The sequence below is a fragment of the Perna viridis genome, chromosome 10 (assembly GCF_037379345.1).
Source record: "Perna viridis isolate PV_CMFRI_1.1 ecotype Kerala chromosome 10, ASM3737934v1, whole genome shotgun sequence".
Taxonomy (NCBI): domain Eukaryota; kingdom Metazoa; phylum Mollusca; class Bivalvia; order Mytilida; family Mytilidae; genus Perna; species Perna viridis.
In genome coordinates this window covers 9,983,848-10,007,500 of record NC_142454.1, presented here as the reverse complement: position 1 = coordinate 10,007,500, position 23,653 = coordinate 9,983,848, and the positions used below count along the sequence as shown (strand labels likewise).

General features: G+C 31.8%; 2 protein-coding genes across 5 annotated transcripts in view; one reads left to right on the top strand and one right to left on the bottom strand.

Moving 5' to 3' along the window:
• The window catches only part of LOC148604465 (uncharacterized), a 25,913-nt gene extending 25,033 nt beyond the window's left edge, over positions 1–880 (top strand). Inside the window, exon 14 of the mRNA XM_088548719.1 lies at positions 1–880. This exon is cut by the window's left edge and continues 2,815 nt beyond it. The gene's annotated coding sequence lies outside the window, so the exon portion shown is untranslated.
• A 3,100-nt stretch (positions 881–3,980) lies between these two features.
• LOC148604464 (protein KIBRA-like) overlaps positions 3,981–23,653 on the bottom strand; it is a 50,522-nt gene continuing 30,849 nt past the window's right edge. For 2 of the 4 annotated variants that reach the window (XM_088550859.1, XM_088550856.1), the window contains exons 7-24: positions 23,160–23,282; positions 22,341–22,492; positions 21,813–21,977; positions 20,449–21,333; positions 19,974–20,039; positions 18,923–19,009; positions 18,293–18,479; positions 17,685–17,855; positions 17,002–17,096; positions 16,550–16,653; positions 15,967–16,064; positions 15,227–15,484; positions 14,534–14,629; positions 13,301–13,460; positions 12,885–12,958; positions 9,653–9,688; positions 8,360–8,484; positions 3,981–7,356 (exon numbers count right to left, since the gene is read on the bottom strand). In XM_088550859.1, coding sequence (XP_088406985.1) covers positions 7,227–7,356; positions 8,360–8,484; positions 9,653–9,688; positions 12,885–12,958; positions 13,301–13,460; positions 14,534–14,629; positions 15,227–15,484; positions 15,967–16,064; positions 16,550–16,653; positions 17,002–17,096; positions 17,685–17,855; positions 18,293–18,479; positions 18,923–19,009; positions 19,974–20,039; positions 20,449–21,333; positions 21,813–21,977; positions 22,341–22,492; positions 23,160–23,282 — 3,012 coding nt within the window. In that variant the 3' untranslated portion in view covers positions 3,981–7,226. The remainder of the gene's footprint in view (positions 7,357–8,359; positions 8,485–9,652; positions 9,689–12,884; positions 12,959–13,300; positions 13,461–14,533; positions 14,630–15,226; positions 15,485–15,966; positions 16,065–16,549; positions 16,654–17,001; positions 17,097–17,684; positions 17,856–18,292; positions 18,480–18,922; positions 19,010–19,973; positions 20,040–20,448; positions 21,334–21,812; positions 21,978–22,340; positions 22,493–23,159; positions 23,283–23,653) is intronic. The other 2 variants (XM_088550857.1, XM_088550858.1) reach the window with 2 other exon arrangements.

Here is a 23,653-nt window from a genome sequence, read left to right as displayed (position 1 = left end):
GGATTATAGATTTTCAGCTCAATCACCACAGTTTTAGTTTTGCCAACTGATGCTATTTTTCTATTGGAATTAATGTGTGCATCATGATATGAAATTTCTAAAATATATACTACATAGTGTGTGTATATCCTTCTTGGTTCTGACCGGTAATCTGAAATATGTCCCTCACTTATTGTTAAACATTAAGCAATTGAATGCTTGTATTTTTACTAAAATGACACATATCAGAACCTGAGGTTATCATATTCTCAGGTTTAACAATGAGAAAAAAAACACAAATTTAATAATTTTTGTACCACATGTAAATGACTTAATAACAAAACCTTTTTTCTCCTAGATGAATTGATACTAGAGATAAAGTAAATTAAATGAATTAGAATATCTCAAAACTTTGGACTTCTGTTTGAATGTTTATAATACAGTTTTACATCTGCCAGAATTGTTTGAACTTTGAACCTTATCCATTCCACAAGTAAATTTAGTAGGTATATTTTAATGAGTCTATCTGTACTTGTGCATTTTTTTTTCTGTTAGTGGTAAGACTTTACCAACAATCTCACACAGATATTGTAAGAGTACATGTATATACCGGTACTTTTACAGACATTTCTTTGAGTTTCATACTTCGATTGTCAATCAAAACCCAAAACTTCAACTATTGTAAATGTAGAGTTTCCAAAATATGATAAATTTGGCTAAACCATGAAATTTGATACAATATAATTATAAATATACTTTCTCAATTTACATAGTCTATTTGCCTGATACCATTAAATATGTATATTTCTTGACCTAATTTATTAAACACCTGTGATATTTATGTAATCACCTGCATGCTGACATTAATTTACTAGAAGAGATAATAAAATGGTAGAAACATTGTTGGCTTTTTTTCTCTCAATGACAATTTTCAGTAAGCCATATAGTGTAACTACTACGTCTTTTTATGCCTCCGCAACGATAAGTAATTCTGTCCGTCCGTAATTCCGTCCATAATTCTGTCATTCACATAAGTTTTCCGCACTTTTTTTGAAAATCCTCGAAGATATTGAACTGATTTTTTATACGTGAGTCTTTCATGATTAGTTACAGATCGAGTTAAAGTTTCGTTCTGCTACGCTGAGTTTTACCAAAATTATGGGCCCTGGACTTAAAAAATTCCATGGAAATAACAGTTTTCCGCACTTTTTTTTGTAAACCCTTGAAGATATTGAACTGATTTTCTGTATGTGAGTCTGTCATGATTAGTTACAGAATGAGTTAAAGTTTTGTTCCGCTATGCTGAGTTTTACCAAAAATATGGTCCCTGGACTTTAAAAATTTCATGGAAATAACAGTTTTCTGCACTTTCTTTGTAAACCCTTGAAGATATTGAACTGCTTTTTGGTATGTGAGTCTGTCATGATTAGTTACAAATTGAGTATAAGTTTTATTCTTCTATGCTGAGTTTTACCAAAATAATGGGCCCTGCACTTTAAAAATTGTATTGAAATAATAGTTTTTCGCTTTTTTTTTGTAAATGCTTGAAGATATTTGACTGGTTTTTTGGTATGTGAGTCTGTCATGATTAGTTACAGTTTGAGTTTAAGTTTCATTCAGCTATGCTGAGTTTAACTCAAAACCACATGCAGGAGCATCATTTGTGTCTCACAGACACAATAACACATCTGACAAAGTGCTTTTTACAATTATGAGTTATGATATAGCTGTATGAAGGTTAAATGCGGGGGCATCACTTTATCTAGTTATTTTCAAATATCCATGTACTCCGTATTTCTATACCAATACAACCTGTTCCAAGTGAAAACAGGGACATATACTAGATATCCAGGGCTTCTTTAACCCATGACAAATCAAGTTGAAAGAAAGTTATATTTGTAAATTTGTCAGGTTGATTAAGTTAATGCTGTTAAGTATTTTTCATACCAACCTTCCCATGGAAAGTCAAAAATTTCAGAAATTCCAGAACTGTAAAGTTTCTAATACCAATATGGAAAATAAATGTTGAAAGGTTTTAATTTTTTTGAAAATATTGGATAAAACATATACATTTAACAAAGCTGCTTGTTTTTATCAGTTTAACCCAAGAAGGAATCTACATCTAACTGAAAAACATGAAGAAATTCATTTATAAAGGTCATCCATGCAAAGGGGGATAATCTGACTTAGGGGTTTAACATGTTAAAACTCCTAACTGCTTAACTATTTTTATGAAATTTTATAGGAAGGATAAGTACCTGCATGAGTAAAGATATATTAATGTAAAGGAGAAGATCAAAGTTCAAGCGTTTAACCAAATTTAAAAGTCTCGAAGCCAGAGTTATTCATTTCATGAGCTTGCTCACAGTATTTCTTAGCCATTGATGTTGCAAGTTCATGGACAGATATTTCATGCCTTTCTAAGAAAAGGTCCATACATTAACAGTCTGTCTTGTAAATGCTAAAGAGGAAGGGACATCACTTCTCTTAACTCTATGCTAATCACTTGGTTCATGAGATAGACAATTTAAATAGTTGGACTACCAGTAGGCCTGGGATCAAACAAATTCGAAGCCTTCCAGGATTTCTTTCAATAAAGAGGCTCTTTCAGTGTTTTGTCAACAAACAGAAACAACTTGATACTGTGAAAGTACCATTTTTCGTGGGATATCCATTTTCGTGGTTTTCATTGGTGAGCCAGACCACAAAATTTGGAAAAGAAGATTCCCATTATTGTGTATAATGAAAACCTCAAAACCATGAATTCAAGAATCCATGAACTTCTGTATTTTTCCTAATCCACATAAATTGGTATCCACAAATTACACAGTATATTATGTTTAAATACACAGTCTACACAGTTTGACTGCTTAGTCCAGATGGTTGCATATTAAATATATGATATTTGGTACATTACATTACCATGATAAGTTACAGGTCAAGTTATAATTTTGTTCCTGTCTGTTTTTTTTTTTAATATGCAAAAAAAAACAAAGCACCAGCAGTGAGATGATTCTAATATGCCAAAATACAAAACCATGGCCTTAACATGAACACACAAAGCCAAGATAATCTACATACACAATGTAGTAAACCAAACAAAAAAAAATACTACTGATAAAACTGAAGATATGGGAAACTAGATGTCACCAAAAATAAACTGAAACACTAGCAATATGTATTCCAAAAAAGCAGCAGTGACATCAGGTGCTCCAGAAGGATAGGCTTGTCCTGCTCTGCCAGCGGCACCTGAATATTGTGAGTATATAGTCCAGTAATAATTTAGCCACAGCAATGCAGCTCTGCAATACATGTCCAACACTACTCACACAAGGGCAAAATCATTCATACTAAGTTTCATAAGTAAATTGGAAATAATGGGAAAATATGCAAATTTGACAAAATAAGATCAAGGTAACAAAAAAATAACTATAAAAGATACTCCATTATCAATTCTTTTTTTAGACCACCAGATTTTGATCTTGAAATTGATATCACAAAACTATCAATTGCAAAAACTTTGTTTCCTTTATGCCAGCAAATATTCATTTGATGTTTGATATAAATGCTTTACCATGACAAGTTACAGATCAAGTTCCAGTTTAGTTGCAGTCTATTTATTTTTAACTGAGATATGGCCCTAGGAGTTGGAAAATTAAGGCCATAATGAGTTTTCCACATATTTTTTTATCATGCTTACAGATATACATTTGATATATTGTTCATTGCTTAATCATTGATTTTTTAAATGAGTTATGGTCCTCGAGTTTTGAAAAATTAATGCTGACTTTTCTGCCAGTTTCTTATTAACAAATTATGTATGAAGTTTGCGTTCTGTTCTCCGATTTTTTCCGGTAGCAGACTTTGTATTGCAAGTACTCTCAGAATGCTTGTTAAATCTACATTTCACCATTACAATTCTTTCCTTCCCATTTGGCCAATTTCTGTTATTTTTGTTGGACTTGTAAAATGTCTGTGTTTAAAAGAAAAACAACAAGGCATAGTTTTAAAATATTTTGCTTTATTTATGCAAAATATAAATATGACTTTGATGACATACTGTTGTCCTGAGTATCTGACAGAGTTATCTCCTCTTGAAAAAATTACAATTTTATATTTTTTTTTTACAAAAATAAGCATCAGCGATCTTATATATTAAATTAAAAACTTATTGATTTGAATAATTATAATCACATAATTTTATCTTTTCAATTACAACAGTATCTTAAAAAACATTTGCAAGTTCATAGTTCACAATATAAAAAATTGTTAAGATCATTCTGTCATCATTTAAAGGGGGACAACCAATCACATGATTAACTAATATCACAATCTCTGACAAAACTAACAACAATAAAGTTGTCCAATAACTACCTGAAACTCTGTGTAATCCTGTGTTGATATCTAATTGTTGCAATGGTTTAATTATTGGAACAGTGCAAGGGTGTTGAAATACACACCAGTACCAAAAGAATTTTCCTGATTAAGCATAAAAACAACATTTAACTCACATCATTTGATTTTAACTTGTTATCTATAAGAACAGATCCTACATGTCTAAAGGCAAATATCCTTATGTATAACTAAATAGAAGTTTGCTCTTGATGTTCTACAATCAGGAATAAGATTCAGAAACTAGTAGACACAGGTTAACAAAACAACAATGAATTTCTGATAATTATTGGACTATAATGTATATATGGTATACATAGAATATATAAACAAAAATTAATCAACAAATAAATATGGTAATGATACTAATATATGATAAAACAGTTATTAAAATTGTACATAGTACATTGCATAAAATGAATCATCACATTTTGATAATATAAAAATACTCTACTTACAGTTTGCATATAACACTACAGACAGAGTTATCTACCCTTGTCAAGCAATTTACAATACATCTAGTGAAAATATATACAGTTCAAATGAGATTTTTTCTAGCTGAAAATAATATGCACTAAAATTCTAACCAATCCCTCAAACACTGCTAATACACACATAATTCATAACTGAAATTCTTGAAAGAAAAACATTTATAAAGATAGACAACACTTAATGCTGACATTTCCTAAAATATTATCAAATACATTGTAATGCCAATATAAGCAATTTACAAGTGATACAGTTCTTCGATGACATGTATATATGATAGTCTTAACATTGGTTCTTGATCAGAAATTATATCGAAAATTCAGAAAACCTATAAAGTTTATCTTTTAATCTTATAACAGAATCCAACTATTATAACAGGTCATAAGCTACCATATTTTTTTTTACAGATGTACATAAATATTTTGAAAATGTTGAGAAGCCCATCAAAGGGAAATCTTGCAGCCCTCAAGAAAGGCCCTAGTTTTATTTCCCAAATTACAAAAAACAAATAAGTAACTAAAACATGATTACAATAACCCGATTTTTAAAACTTAAATCAACAAAAAAATTGTTAAACAGCACCTTGCCATAGTTTACAATGGAAAACAAAGTCACAAGTGTAAAAAATAATCCATTTTACTGACCAGCAGAATAAAATATCATAATAAATCCAATATAAAAATGTTTTGATTGATCGAAACCATGTACACATATGTACAATTATATAAACAAAAATATCAGTAATCATGTGCTAGAAATTGACCTCATTGATATAAATAAAATTAAGTATTCCATAGTGAAAAGGCCGCCATTATTGTCGGTAACATGATAAGCATTCATGCGTAGTAGCAGTTTTACTCCTGTTGTAATAGAAATGGTGGTTTTAATAATGATTACTGATTATAGAAATATGTTTTAAAACAATATTTATAAAGCTTTACAAATGCTAAGCATTGTATCAATTTGTGCGCTACGAATGTTTGAAGCCTATGATGTTTCAAAAGCTCTTCAAATCAAGCAAATTAAGCCATAGTAAAATTTAGAAAAGCTATATGCTCTTACATGAACATAAATATTGAGACACATTCAGTTATGACTCCAACCTAAACCTAGTCTAAATTAAGCCAAATAAATAATGCTACAACATAGCATGCATTGCCAAAAAAATATACTAAAATATTTGTACAGTTACAGTGTTTTTTTCTCTATAAATTTGGCACATTTTATAGTCATTAAAACTGACAAAAATCAATACTGTGAATTATAATATCAATGAAATACAATACATTTTTTTAATGATAAGATGATCTAAAACTTAAAAGTCACTACACTACCACGTCATGTGGACATCTTTACTACGAATTCTCAGTTCAAAATAGAAACCAACTGAAATGTGAATACATTCAAATTTAAAATGATTAAGATAAAGAGATACTTTATTCAAAATTAAAACAGGAACAGAAAAGAAATGAAATAAAGAATATGTTTCTATTTCAAGGTTTGTTCAAGTTGAAAATTCAACTATAAAAATGCTGTTTAATCAACAAAAATGTTACATTATCTGAATAATTTGAATAGAATTTACTCTTTAATCATAATTACTGAACTATCTAAACATAACATACAGAGCCATTTCTGTCTCAAGGTTCATATACAAAATCAGATTTTATAAAACTAATATTAGAAAATCTTAAAATGGCCAAAGGTAAGCACATCTATCAAACTGACACAATATATAAAAATAGATATAACAATAATTTTATTGCCATGAATAAGATGCTATAGTAATAAATGAGAAGAAAAGGAAGAGCCATTTTAATTGACTACACCAGTGCTCTCCGCATGGAGTAAAAAAGAAATGAATTATACAAATATGTGTTTATTTTATGACCCTTTTATCATGCTGTCCAGGTAAAAATTATAAATACACCATCCACAGAAGTCATTAAAGTGTTAAAATTATTACATGTTTTCATACACTAATTCAAGATGACACTTAAGATTAGAAAACTTCTTCTTAAAACATGTTAAAATTAGAATCCAGAAATTTAGCACTAAAACCTGGGACTAACATATTGCTATTGAAAGTTTTAAATCAATGTAAATGTCAAATAAAAGCTTTGTGCTGGTCGGCCGCCTTAACTCACTCTCTTTCACAACCAAAACCTACTTATTCAATTGGAATAACAACTCGGAATACTACATTTTGTGGAATGACACACTAACAGCCTCAAACGGAAGCTTACATCTTGTACTCATCACCAAGTGAATGTCAAACACTCAACTGACCACAATCCTCAGTGCCACAGGAGCTTGGATAAGGTGCACAATTCAAACAATAATCCAAACATTATGGTGATTTTTTTTTACACTTCCTCTCCCTTTCTGTCATCTTTCAAAAATTCCTCTAATGAAGGGTCTTCTTGAGAAGGAGAGGTGTCTTTAGGAATTACTGGTACACGTAAATTAGGGGTAGTAAAAAATGCCATCTTCTCCCTGCAAATACAAACAAGATCAGTTACAAGGAATTCACCAGGTGGGCTAACATGCACATATGAAAATTGTGAAACAAATGTCTAACATTTTTGAGGTAAAAGTTTCAAGCTGTTCAAATATCTTCTTTTTAAATTTTAATAAAAAGTCAGAAAGCAACAAAACATATAATTCCTATTATTTAGCCTAAAACTATAAACTTAAACATTAACTGGTTTATATTAATAGTTTATTTGGTAAAAAGAAAAGTCAGTGCTTTACAGAAAATTATTAATTTCTCAGAATAAATCTGATCAGACAATAAATATTAACATTGACACAAATTTAATGTCAATGTAATATTCACAATTCAATGTTGAATACAATGATATAAGAGCAAGGTCTTCAAAGCAGCAAGATGCAATGTAGGTTTAAATGTAAAATACATGGGTATTATATGACAGAATGTTATAAGTACAGTTATGGAAACGGTTGCTTAGTACAATTTCCTGCTTTCACAAAATATTACAAATACATTATAAATGATCAATATTTTATGACACGTTCACTCAAATATCCCCTATTCCTATTAACCTCTCTACAAACATTGTTTGAAGGGGGATGTATAATAACGTCAGATTTTTTCAAGCTGACCCCGTAAATGGAGGTGTGGCACCATGTAATTGTACTTATTTTTACTGGTACTTGTTTACAAAATTACTGGTTTTCAAACATTTTTACAAGTGTTATGTTGGCCTTGTGATAACACTTACCATGTGCTTAACAATTAATATGAAAATTCTCTGGCACTTATTTTCACAAATAACTGCTGATTGTGAAATTTCTAAAAATAACTACACCATATAATTAGCATAATTACAGAATTTAAAATTTCAACAACCGAAATTGCTCAACAGAGGAGGGAATGTGCCCATCACACCCAAAACTACAGCTCTGTTACTCAAAACATTTTGGATAGCCTACAACTAATGAAAAATGCAGCCTACCAGATCCCTGAGAAACAAACCTGAATGACTGAGCATTAGAGTTAGGACTGTTCCTTTTTAACATCTGAACTTCCTTTGTAACCTTCTTCATAAGATGCTGGGCCCTTCTGTCCTGTTTTGTTAAAGTCTTCTTTTCTTTTTGTACCTTTTTAGAGATAAGAAATATGCATTAGATTTTAAGAGGCATGCCATAAGCAAGAAGGAAAAGGGAGCATTCAGGTAGTGTTAAGTGGAATAATTTGATTGTATTTGTTTTTATGTTTTCTGCATTTGTGTCGAAATCTAAGTGACCAAATTGTTCATGATAGATAGCATTTTCTATATCAAGTAAAAAAAATATGGGATCAACAGTGTAACAATCTAATGTAATAACATTTGAGACCAAGCTTGTTTGTCATTAACCAGTACAAAACAACTTTCTCTACATACTTCTGGCTAAGACTAAACAAACCAATAATGGAACAAAAATCTGTGGTTCAATTAAACAAACCAATAATGGAAAAAAATCTGTGGTTTAAATAAAACAAGCCATATAATAGAAAGGATTCAAAAAGAAAGGCTTTGATATCAACAGTAGGACCCATATTCTGACCAATAATATCACACAGAGAATTTTTACAGAATTAACACTCTAGATTTGCTAAAATAGTGTTATATAGCCAAATATATTAGAAGAATTCTATAACTTGAGTTCATACCATAAAGCATGGTTGATCACCCATTCATATAGCAATTATTCCTGGCAACTTAAAGTCAACTGACCTTAGCAATAAGTACAGTTTATAAATTATGTTACACTACAAAATGTCCTTGTTACAGTCTCTGTTTATATATATATATTTACATCAATATCTATGGCTTAATATACATGTATTTTATAGATATAGATTTGTATATGGTTACTTGTATAAAAGATTTTTAAAATAAAAATATGGATGATTTATAAGTCACATAGTAAACAAAAATCTGGCACCTCTACGAAAAAAAGTGAAAAACTCAAAAAAGCTAGATTCATGGAAAAATGCACAGACATTATATCTATCCATGCACATCCAAAAGGATTAAATTATATAGTAAAAGGAAGTCATGCTAAATTGGAATTTCAGAAAATATTCATGTCACATGCACAAAGTTTGAAATAAATTCTAGTCTAACATTCACTTCAGATAATGATAAGTCCAGACCTTTTAACATAAATACATGTAGTAATAAAAAATAGTAGAGGTAAATACAATTAGATTGATACATATGTTAATTCATGCCGACTTGATATAAAAAGTATACAAGTATGTAGGCATGCCTAAATTTCTTACATGTTTCTCTCGAGATGATTTTATCATTCTTAATGTCTGTAAGCAGAAAACTTTAATGAACTATACAATATCAATATTGTTTATGCTGGAAAGTTTCAAAATGACATATTTTTCCATGTTTCTAGAGGTTACTCCAAAACTACTATATAAATAAACTTCTGTATATACTATATTTTTCATTTTAGCAAAATCATATTCATAGTTGTTTACCATACATAATCAAGTACCCGCCTATAAGTTGGACCCCTTTTCAGTAAAAAAAATTCTGGAACCTAGCCTTGAGCCGCTTATAAGTTGGTCAGAAAGGCAAACATTCCTAATAAACAATGAGTATACCTGTTTGTTTTGATAACTTCAATAAATGTTGAAATAAATAGTTACAAGCCAGAGTTTTGTAGTAGTAAGTAATTAAATTCTTGACAAGACATGTGAATTGTTTTAATATGGTCATTTTTTTGTCTATACTAATTTTGGTACAACCAATAAACCAAATTTAAATCATAAATATAGGGGACAACATAGAATAAAACACAAAGTTTATGATACTCTAACAAATCATTTTTAAAAATATTTCAGTAAGTTACGATGTTTTATCATTAGGAAAAAGAAATTCATAAAAAGAATTGTAATAACCAACTAAAATATTGATAACTTTCATCACAAATTATAGTACATTATTGAGTCAAGTTTCTATTACACCTTCAGGTTTTTAGCTATATGAGTATACACAGGTAAAAATCAATTCACAAAATGGATGAGTGGGAAATACCAATAAAATCATACAAGACCAGTATTGTGGCAAAATAAAGACTAAACAGTAAATATTCTTTAACGGCATCATATTTCATCCGTAAAGGGCAGAAGATGAAGACAGTCTTCCTAAAACTGACATTTACAATTTAAACATTGGGGTAAACAGCACCAGTCTGGGAGTTCAGTGTTCGGTGTCACACTCATGTCAATTATCAAGCTTTTGACATTTTTAAGATGAAAATTTTTTTTCATAATCAGGGGTCGTGCTGGGCTTCGACATTTTTGCGATTTTTTATTTGATCTGGCGACAAAAATAACCAGTTGGCAATTTTCTTGGCGCCTAAGTTTTGTATATTAAAATTGATAGGAAGTTTATCAGCAAGGGATATTTTCTCTAATTATCAAATTATGTTGACACCTGGACAGAGTTAACTGACCATGACCAATTTACGACTGAAGGCAATTAACAGTAATTAGACCAGATGACCGTGAGTGACAATATCATCATGGGAGGTGTCAATCAAATGTAAATATATGATTGAGCCAATCAAAACTGGTCAAAGGTAAGCACAATTATGGCCATGTGCACGTGGCTACATACAAGCTTCACAGCCCTGTTTACCCATGTGATACAATAAGAAACAGACTTACCTAATAACAGAATAAATTAAATCCATTTAACAATGATTATCCCATCAGAAAATGTCTAAACACTTAGAAATGAAAGAATTGATGAAAGAATATGGATGACATTTGTTCACACTTCTGCCATCTGACTTTTTGGCGGGAAAATCGGTAAACAAATAGAATGGGGATTCCCAAAATCTAATTAAGGAAATACTAATCAGATACCAAGATAATTAAACAGGGACACAATTAATGGTCCATGTTACAAAATGTAGTTTGCTGTAAATTTTATCACTTGAAAGTTTGTTAAATTAAAAAAAAAAAAATTATATTGTAAGATAAATTAGACCATAAAGGACAATGGTGAACATGCTTTAAAATCAGGGACTATATGAGAATAGTAATATAAAGTCCTTGATAGAAATAAAATACCTGTTTCTGGAGTAGTACTTTATTATTTTATGAAAGTGACTGACTAGAGCTAAAAACCTGCTTCATACATGCATCAAGAGTGAATCTTGCGTACATGTATGTCATGAATGGAGAGGTTATTTTGATGAATTGACAAAAATAATTCATCAGTGGACTTAATACTGTCATATTTTTTTTTTTTTTAAAGTATAATTTTATTTTGGCCGCCTTCCCCCCCCCCCTAGATAAATCTATTTACTTAAATGAAGAAGCTACCAGATTGTTCTATCTTATTTTAACTGCACTTTCCACAAAAAAAAAACAAAGATACTTTCAAAAAAAATCTTTAATATAATTCTGATGTTAATACAGTGGAACTCCCCAAAACCGGCCCCTCAGAAAACCGGAATCCTCCGAAAACCGATCATTTAGTTTTGGTCCGGAATTTTCCCCTATATAATTAAGTAAAAATTTCCTCCCTAAACCGGCCCCTCTGAATTCCGAACATCGGCTGCAAAATTCAGTCCCAAAACCCATTTCTTTGTAAAAATTAACCTCCGAAAACCGGTGAAAAGTTTGCCGACAAGTAAAATCAATGAGCCGTGTAACATGCTGTAAACATGTCAATCACGGTAAGATCAATAAATCAGTACTTCAAAAGGCTAACACCGATCTTGATTGGCATTAACAAGGAGTGACACTCTTTTATTCATTAATTATCACAGATAATGAGGGCAATAACCATGATCCTATGTGTAATTAACTTTTTAACAAATGTTAAATTTAAAAATTGTTTTGATAACCACATTTTCAAACGATTCTGTAAAAACAGAAAATGAAAACTTCAAAATATGTTGTGCCGACCGCTTGTGAGACATTTTTATTTCACTTTTGATTTGTTTCTTTAGTTTCTCAGTCACATCTTCATCTTTTAGTATTTTTAGTCAACAAAGGCATCGGTGACTAGTTTACCTTAAAAACTTTACACAGATCAAAGACAATGTCAATAAACTACGCCACGCATCACTAAACTGTCAACAATATAAAAATACTGAACAGTACGATTACTCTTTAATTAAAAACAACAATACAACTTTTACGTTTATTCTTGATTTGAACACAAACATACAAAAATACCTATCAAAAAATGTGTGTAGAAACATACAAACAGTGCAATCAGATAATCATCAATAGGATCGGATCGATCACAAGATCAATAACATTGTACTTCCGGTATCCATATATGGAACGGATACGAAAATTTCCGGAACCTCCGAAAACCGGCACCTCTGAAAACCGGCCGATTTCTTTGGTCCCATGGGCAGCCGGTTTTCAGAGGCTCCACTGTATGTCCCATTAAATTGTACCAATTACATATTTAACTTGTGTATAGAATTTTAATGTCAGTTTTGTCAGAACATACAACCTGAATTCTACTCACCATTTTATCAGCATCTGACAGGAGCTTGTGGAAGTGTTCGTCATCAGCCAACCATGACGGCAACTCAGAGGACCCTGTAATTAATTATAAATCTTATCATTCAGACATTCTAACGATGACTATATCTTCACAAAATGATGATATTTATTGCCCCTAATACGGAAATTTCTTAAAACTTTAAATAAGGCCTACAACCATTTCAATTTTATACCGTTACTGTTTCATTTTTTTCTGATGGAAGGCAGATCAAATTCTTTTTTCATCTTTGTTTCCTAGAACTGATTTTTAAATTAAGAAACATCATATCAACATGTATTTTCTCTACATGTTGATTTCAGGTGCATTTACTTTAGACTTGACCTTCCTTCAAATACTCTTTTCATCCTAATTATGGATGCATTGAAATATTTTCCAACCTTTTGATTTTGCTTCTTCCAATACACATTTTAATTCCTTCAGCCTGCTGATTTCATCATGGAGATGGGTGAGTTTTGTTTGTGCAGCTTGTAGATCTAGTTCCAGATCCAGTGATGTACGGGGTGGTACCTTCCTGTTCTTCTCAACAATACTTGGAGGCTATCAAAATAGGAAATCTGTCAGAAATTGTTTTTGGCTAAGTTATATTCTAAGATCAGTAGGACTTGTAATTTACACTTACAATGTATAAAAGTATACTTATATTGACTGTAATGCAGTGTTAGCATTTGTTAGCATTCATCCAATGAAGAAGTACTGACACCAGAAAATGTGTCTAAAGTAGCTGCTCAATTCACTTCAGACAGCAGATGAAATTGAGAATTTACTAGAAGAAAATGCTATATAATGGAATAACTACATAACAACATTTACACAGATAATAAATGTCAAAATAGAACCTTGCCATTAAAAACAAGAGGCTCCCAGAAGCCTGAATCGCTCACCTGGTCAATTTTTTGCATTGCAAAGGCAATAAATCTAACCATGAGTTGTCCGACAATTCTGACTCTATGAAGACTTTGGTAGAACTTATCATAAGGATCATTTCATCAACTGAAAGTTTCCTTCTATCTATTATAGTTTTCAAGATATTGGCTGAAAACTGCTAAAAACATAATTTTTTGCCTTTCAAGGACAATAACTCTTACATGGAGTCGTCTGACAACTTTGATACCCTAAAAACAAGAATACCAACTTTTATTGAATTCTATATAGCAGTTTCTGAGAAGAAGATTTTTGAATGTAATAACACCAAAAACAGCAAATGAATGTCCAAAAAGGGCAATAACTCCAATATGGGTCATCAGATTTTCACCATAATTTGACCACAGATAGATCTCATACTGAATACTTTCAACAAAAGTCAGAATTTGGATAAAAACTAACGATTTTGGAGATATATGAAAAAAACTGCTGTCTGACCCCTATGTTCTATTTTTAGTAACAGCAGCCATGATTTTTAACCGATCAAAAAATCCAAACAGTCATTTTGTGCAGGATACTCTAAGGAACAATCATTTTAAGTTTCATGCAAATCTATTCCGTAGTTTCAGAGGAGAAGATGTTTGAAGAAATTGTGGACAACGACCGACGCCACATAAATGACAATAGCTCACATGGCCAATGGCCAGGTGAGCTGAAAAGGATTCAAACATTTCTTAACCATGTCTTACCTTCTTCCATCTAAGGCTACGTCTTTCCATTGAAAGTCGATGAAATGAACCCTTTTTATAATGAGGCATAGCACCATCACTGTCACTTCTGTTCAGCTGTAAGATAAGCAACAAATTCAATAAGAAAGCAGCTCAATATAGAACTTTTTTTTTAAAGTAGTTAACTTTTGTATATTTTTATTAATCTCTGGCAGTAAATTATTAATTTTACCTCCTAGACTGTAGAAATATAAACTTAACTTGTATTAAACTTCGTTTTTGTGTACAAAAGCATAAGTCTCCCATTCTAAAGTCCAACAAAGTATAACTTCCAACAAATTCAGTGGATAAATAATCCCTGGTAACATGCACAACTACAGATCATGTAATTTCTACCTGCATAATTTCATGACATTTGTTGCAGTAGTGTCATGAATTGTGCTTATAAAAGGGTGAAAGACATACAGACATATAAATGGACAGGACGATAACAATATATCTCCCCACCAAAGTGAGGGTGGCATAATTTTGAATACTTTCATTTTGGATACCTGTCCGATCTAAAGACCCTTTTCTATATGTATTTATATTTTATTTCCAATTTCATGAATTCTGTACTATGATTACTGATATTCTGTTAACAAAACTTACTGCTGACCAGAGATACTAATATTCTATTGACTTCTACTTCTGATTTAAACTTTAAATCCCTACCTTGCAGATGTAGTTGGAGCCTGGTCTACATGCTGGAGAGAATGTTTGAGACCTCCTTATCGCACTACCTCTGGAGGTATCCTGACCTGTCCTCCTCTTGGTGGGAGGGCGGTCTGAGTACATGCCCTCAGTGTTAGTTTCCTTGTCACATGTTGCTGATGATGAATCATCATGTTCAGCAAAGTCCTCAACATTACAGGCTATATCTACAGCATGGTCAAACTCTTCCATGATCTCCTGTATCTTTTCGTTGTAATCCTGTAATGGTAATGTCAACTATTAGAAGGTTCCGGGAGAAAATGAACATGTACTACATGTATTATACAAGTAAATAAATATCATGCAATAGGTACACAATCTTTTTTGACATACAATTAAGTCAAGCACTTCAACATTATAAATTAATCCAATGTGTTTTATTACGTATTTATCAGGTTTTTTTTTTCTTTTAAACATGGGCTAACTCCATCAAGACACTTAAAATGGCTTCTATGTGTGGTTTAAGTAAAGAACATTAAATTAGGAAAGCTGAAATCATGTATAATATAACTATACAAAGAGTCCTTTCCATGGATCTCAACTATAAATATGTTAAGGTAATCATTAGGTAAATATTCTGTTGCTCTTTAATGTTAAAATATGAAGTTGAACTCTTATCGGAAAACCTTTTGGTAAGCAAGACTTTTTCCTATCATCAACAGAATGTTTCTCAACAATAAAAGAAAACCTCTGTAACTTACTGCTTCATTTTCTTCGTCTAAATCATCTTCATCATCATCCCCTCCTACAACAAACTGTCCTCCTTCTGTGTCACCATGGGCCTGCATTTCTTCAGGACCTACAAAAAATCAATCATTCCATAATATATATACTGACAAGGTAAAAATCAAAAACCCAATGGCATGAACCTAATGTTATTTTGCCACATCTACTTTCAACTAAATACCCTGCATGGAGAAATCTTTCCTACTTAAAGAGAATCTCTGTTGCAGTAAGATTGATAGATAAATACTTATTGGTCATTTTTTCAGTATGATACTAGACCTGATGATCATTTGTGAATTTTAAATTTGGCTCTATGCATTATTTCTACTTTAGGTTGAACACATATTATATTGCATTGTGATATATTATACTCAGAAAGGTGCTAGGTTTGTAGTGCCTGCAAGAAACTATAAAAATCATGACTGATAAAGAAAGCAATGCTGTGATCCTCAAAACATAAAGACTTTTTAATACCATGTACAAGCACTGTTACAATATAAGTGGTTACTTCTTCCATACCATGTAACTTATATTTTACAGTATAGTATAGGCCCATACCTTGATTTCTGGTAAGTGTTGAAGTCTGAGAAGATATAATAGTAGACTCATCACTGCTCTCCTCCTTCAGAACAGCAACAATGGGATGTTTACCTTTGTGGTAGCTGTATGAAAAAGAAATCCAGAAGTTTCACATGAATTTCATCATTTGTATAATACTGTGAAAAGCATAAGAAATTACTTTTTTTCAAATTCAATTTTTCAACTAGAAGTTGATTTGTTGGATATTAAGTAGAATGTCATGAAATTCTGCTGTGCTTTACACCGGGTGATTACTAACATGTAAAGAATTATGTTTATTAAAATACTGCCTTTCCAAATACAGTTCAAGCAAATGCATATAAAAGAATATCTACTAGTAAATATTAGTTGAGTATACAAGATTTTCAGACAGATATATGATTGCTTTTTAACAACAGAGATAAGATTTTTTCTCTTATTTTGCTAGCGACCTTTTATCTTTTGAACTTTCTGATCCTGATGAAGTTCTTCTCAGGCGAGCTGATGAGGCTTCTAACAGCTGTACAACTCTGTCTCCACCTTCCTTCTGTTGTAAAAGATTACAAAAATTAATTCAACATGGGAAATATCTTAACCAATTGAAAAGAATTACAGTTGGTTTTTTTTTGTTATTTTTATCAAGTTCTTAAAATTAACAGAAAAATGTACATACTACATATCCCATATTCTGTAGCTTTGTCATATAACATGGAAGAAAATGTAAATCAATCACTGAAGCTTGACCAAAACAATTCTAGAAATCTTTTCCTCATTGAATTATTAGAATTAAATCAAGTTTCCAACCCAAATAAAAAAATTCACTATTTAGTTATTTAATTATTTCTCCCCCTGAGTTTTATTTAGAATCTAAATTTTACCACAGAGAGTGGAGAAATAATCTAAATCAAGAACATGCTTAAGGACAATCGGTTTCTCCCATCAATCCTGTAGAAACCTTAGAAAATGTAAAATGGAGGGAAAACTTTTGTAGAAATTCAATCACAGCCAAGTGGTTAAAAAGTAATGTGCATTTTTAATTACCAGCTTAGAATGGGACCCAAACTTTGTGTTGTTATACACATATTCAAATATTTACTTGTTTGGAAGCATATAATTTCTTCAATTGTATACCTACCTGAGAAGAAGCAGCTGGTGAGGACTCTGATGAGGATGATGATTTCTGAGGTGATGTTTTTGGTTTGCTACCAGTATTGTCAGTGTGCATGAATTTAAAGCTTAGAACATTGTACCACCTGATTGATACAGATTTAGGATCAAAATCTGCAAGGCTAACTTGAACACAACCCTGTGAAAAAAAATTTAAATTATGGATTAAAAGTAGTGTATGAGAACACTTTCTATGGAACTGAAATACATTTCAATGACCAAACAAATTATAACTTTATAAATTTAATGAAATTAATTAATTTCTAAAAAAAAAATAAAACTACTTAAAGTTAGTGCTGGCTTGAAATCTTGCAATACCTAAAGTATAAAAAGTTCCAGGGTTTCAATTTTCCTTATTAAGCTGTGTTGAGGATTCATACGAAGTATTTATACCACAACAGTTCCAATTTCAACCATGGCTATTTTCAGAGCATAGATTTAGCTTGCTATTAGTTTTAATTTTTTTAATTCAACATTTAGACATTAATACTTATTTCCAAAGCCATCATGATGATAACTTGATAGACAAAAGTGATTCATTGGAAGTTAGTTTTCAAGGTATAAATAATTACTTACTAAACATTCTTCATGAATATCGTGTTTACTCCAGAGATTGACTTGTAATGTTTTATCCCGGACTTTATGTTCTGGTATAGAGGTATAGAAAGTCTCAAAGAATTTTGGACTATTCAAGTCAGCAATGAGTTTTGTTTCCCATGTGGATGTTTTCTTCAAATGAGGTAACAATGCTGCCTTAATAAACCTGGAACAAAAGTTATAACACTGCAGTGACACAATGATTAGGCTACAAATTAGCATATAGGGAAAAATAGACACTTTGGCACACTAAACTTAATTCCTACAGCACAATTTTAGGTACATTTGTTCTTACACAGTACATCTACTGTACTTTGATAAAAAGATGGTTAAAACTAAAAACATGTTTCATTTTCATCTAAAGGGCAGAGGTGCTGTGCTCATCAAATTAAAGGAAGTGATGTGCATCTCTATTTCAGCTTATCTAGACACTGGTAACAGATTCTTAAGTAAAGAGCAAGAAACCAAGCTTGTTATTCGAACAATATTGTGCAGTGTTTTACTCTTCAAATTCCCAAAAGCAGCTGGCATGCAAATATCATAAAATTTAATAGCAGGAAAGCCTTAAAATTTAGAAAATTTTAATTATTTAGAATGTGTAGTCCTTACACTTTGCCACCAGGTGGCAGTGCTAATGCTGATAAGTTCCTTCCCTGTTCAATACCAATCTGTAATAAGGCATCATCTACTTCGTATCTGTAATAGAAACAATATATTATATTATAAAAGTTATCTTCCTGAATCAGGTTAAAATGTAACAAGTGAGTCATAATTACCTGCTTCAAATATCCTTAGCATAACCGAAATATTGAAGGATAAGACCTAAATTACACCTAAGTATTTTAACCTATCGCATTCTATGTGGCTCATGAATGTCAATTGTAGTTTCTGAAAAATACAATATACATTGTGTCACCAATGTTTGTTACATTTTCATTTAACAAACTAGGCTTTAAATAAAAACCTTTAAAGAACCAAGATCATTTTCAATCTAAAACTTCAGCCAGAAAGTTCACATAACCAGGAACACTTACTCGAATGCATAAAAAATACAGTATCAGACATTAAGAAGTCAAAATAAGGGAAGTTCAGCAAACACTTTTCAAAAGTTTTTGAATTTGGTCCAAAAAAAAATGTCTGTTTACGGGCACAAGACTGACCCTCATTTTATCGCTGTGACCCGAACTTTTTTTAATGGCAATTTTCTGAAATTCCGAAAATTTCTGCCTTTTCCGTCACCGGTACCAGTATTTATAGTATTAAACAACAATGGCGGCCTCCAGTGCCAGCAATTTAAAAAGGAAACTAGCTGATACACAAGCATGTGCACCATTACTGTGTCTTCTGTTTCTCTCTGTGTAGCTTATTAGTCAAGAAACTACAATTGTACTCTCCCCCACCGACCCAAAAAATAAAAAGACAAAAAAACAAAACAAAACCCCCCCAAAAAAAACGACCTACCGACTCTGTATTTTTTTTTTTTCAGCATGTGACAGTAAACACAGATTTTTTTTTGGCCTTTAAACATGTATCTACAACTTTACCAGAAGTGTTATTCTTCAACATTGTTATAACAAGGTGTGTCTCAGAAAGACAAGAAGTAAAGAAAGAGGTTTTCTATACATCTGAGCAAAACAGCTAAATATAACAATTAACTTACTTGAGTTTGATTTGAATTTGAGCACTTTCCAATGCACCCATCTCCAGAACTTCATCAATATCATCTCTGTTTAAAGAAAACAACACATTTGCCTAAACCATATAACCATTACTGGGAATACGAATTATTTATTTCTATAGCTTTTTATTAAGTGTGAGCATATCTTATTGAAATTTTGTCATTTTTCAAAATGTGATTAGAATCAATATTTTTTTATATCAAGAAAAATCCTGATTCAATACTGCTAAAATTTCTATAACATAAGTTGTATGAAAGACTTATCCATTAGTCAGAAAATACCTTTAGGATGAGTTATGTTCATCCATTTAAGCAATAAAATGGGTAAATATTTATTCAGTAAATTAAAATATGATCAACACTTATGTGGAGATTTATTTCCTGTCCCTTTTTAATAAACTTCAAGAATATAGAATTGATCCATCTTACAAAAAAAAAAAAACTGACATAAACCCACCTTTTATTGATATTGACAGAAGCCTCAAATACTCCACTATCTCCTGCTACAGATTCATCACTCACAGCAGCAGACACACTCCGTGTATTACCTCCAGACAAATTGTTACATACACCAGAGCTAGTCTCGCTGATCGGACTTAAAGGAGGGTTAGAGCCAAGGTCAATGTTATCAGGGTATTGTCCTCGTCGCACACTAGCAATATTTTGATATCCAGGCTCTTCATGAATTGATTGTCCTATTGCACCAAGCTGTACAGGTGGAGAAAACTCTACGGTGGGATTTAACAGATCACCAGATAATTTTAATTGATCAGCTGATATATTTAACTGCAGGCCACCAGGTGCTTCCGCAATTACACCAATGTTCGTATTCGTTGGATACGGCACCCTGCGTTGCCGATCAGCACCGGTCATGTGTTGTTCATATGTTGGAGGTGGGCCAATATCATACGGTGAGATGGGAGGTGAAACAGATGACAAAGATGAGCGTGATGAGAGTGATTTCATTGACGACGATAAGTTACTGGCCATTACACTCTGAAGGTAATTATCTGTAGCAGCTGCAGTCATGTCAGAAATGTGCACTTCCTGAATTGGTGAAATACTATGACCTTGAAGAACTTTTTGTACCCGTTTATGAAGCTCCGGCACATCTGCCGAATGTTGCTGTTGTCCATAAATGTCCATCATACTACCAGAATTTAATGAACTACGACTACATGATGATAATGACCCCATAGACCCCAGACTGGATCCAGAAGAAACAGACAATGTGCTCATTGATGAGTATAAACTGCGTAGCTGAGTTTCCAGAGATGTAGTGAGTTGAGTTGTGTCAGAGAGTTCCTTCATCAAGTTGGACCTATCAACCTGCAACTGCAGCCTGTAATAAAAAATTGTCTTGAACTTTCAAGATTACAAAAATTCTTCTACACAGTATCAAATACAAGAGCCAGTGTTTTTGGTCAAGAAATATGATATTCAGTTCTCAAGTTTAGTCAACTGTGTGTATTTACAAACCATCAAGAAAATTAATATCGCCCAGGAATAGCTCTACTTTAATCAACAATAAAATGCTTTGCAGGACACAGCTTGATACGAACATGGAGGTCAAACCTTGAACAGCCAAGGAAAATATGGACATATTATTCAAACTTAATACAATTTTGAACTTTGATTACTATTCGACAGTTTATGGTCAATGACCATTATTGGTTAATTCAACTAAAAAACTCAAACAGATGTTGCAGGAATATATTCATTGTCAAGTGTTGGCTTATAACATATCAGTTACCATTGACTGTATAAGGTAGTAAATTACCTCTTATTCTAACCGATGTTCACCTGTTTCTGATAAATTACCTGTCAGCTATTTGCTTATTAGAGATTTCAGCAGCCATATTGATATCCAGCTCTAACTGTTGTATTTTATTTTTAACAGCAGCAGTGTCATTTTCACTACGACCCTTCATGTCTATACTTCTCAGCTCTCGCAATAACTGTTCTTTTTCGTTAATTAACATTAATCTTAAAGTAAAGATAATGCAATCTTAATCATCGCATAAAGTGAAAAATATAAATCAAACATTATGTTATAGTATTGAGATTAGTTGAATTTAAAAAAAAATGTCCAAAGTGTAAACTAGATAAATGCTGTTTCAGTACATTAGATAAAAACTCTAGTCTTTACAATATATATATTCAAAATATTTTTGTGCTAATAATAACATAAGTTTTTAATTAGGGTCGGTTTGTAACAGTAAGTAGCTATTTTAATTTTGTTAGATTTCTAAAGCCCAACATGTGCAAGTTAACACAAGTTCTGATATTTATTTTTAGATTTATTGCTTAATTTTAAGGACAATTTCCAGTATGTTATTTAACACTGACCTGTCTTTGTCCATCTCATTCTGTCCAGGAATCATTTGTTCCTCTACCTTGGCAAGTTTATGCTTCAGATCTGACAACTTCATCTTAGCCTCATCATACTTTAATCTCAATCGTGTCATCTCAGCTATATATGTCCCATTTCTCTGTCCAACCTTCAATATACAAATAGTCTCAATACAGTGGATATAACATCAGTGATTGGGATTGAAGGGTCAATGCACCTGTATCCATTTATCACATTACAGCTACAAATTCACATTATAATCATGAATTTTAAGAATGGTCCATATCACTTAAACATTATCACTAAATGATTATTTGTTTTGTATCTCCAAAAAAAAAATAATGTTCCATATGTTCTTTCTTTTATAAATCTTGGGTTTTCACTTTTTTTTATAAAATCATTTTATGGTCTGCACAATCTCAAACATAAAATTAATCAAATCTTCTAGCACAAAAAATTCCAGGTAACGTGCACGTAAAATATTTTTTTCTTCTTGACTTCACCATTGCATTTTCTGACCAAAAAAACAAAAAAAAACATGCATGTATGTATTTTGTTACAGTAACTTCTTACTCCCAAATATTCTTAGATCAAAGTATTTTCTAAGCTTTTTGAACCTGGCTCTAGAGACCATTTCCTACAATATCCAATCTATACCCGCTACTAAAAAATTGTTCCTGATAATAAGGAATTACAGGTTACTTAGGCAAAGACATTAAAATGGGTATTTTATTATAATGCAGCCATGTCGTTTCACTCCTTGATTTTGCCTCTCTCCTCAATGCACCCTCCTTACTTTCATTCCTTGTTCTTACCTCTCCTCTCAGATCTGTTTGTGATGCAGTATTAGACATATGAGGTATAGATAATGTAGAAACATCAGGAGAAGATCCACCATTCTTATGACCCAGAAATTCTTCTTTTAGTTTGGCCAAAGACTGAAAAAAAATGTTAAAACAACTCATAAAAGAAGAGAAAATAGGACAGTATATGTATGATTATTGTGGTACTATGTGTTGTATCTTTTCTTTTGTGGCAACTCAATCACTGTACCAGTGTATAATGTTTTGGGGCTAGCTGCCGCCTGCCCTGTGGTGTGAGGGTTTCCTCGTTATTTATTGGAAACCAATAGGTGGCCTTGAGCATACATTTTCATTCTGGCCGGGTTGTTGTCTCCCTGACATATTCACCACATCTGTTCTCAATATATTCAAATTGTCCTTAAGATGAATGTAGATTTATCAAAATAAATGAAGTTTCCCTAAACATGTAGCTAAACTAGAAATGATCATTTACATTTCATATTGTT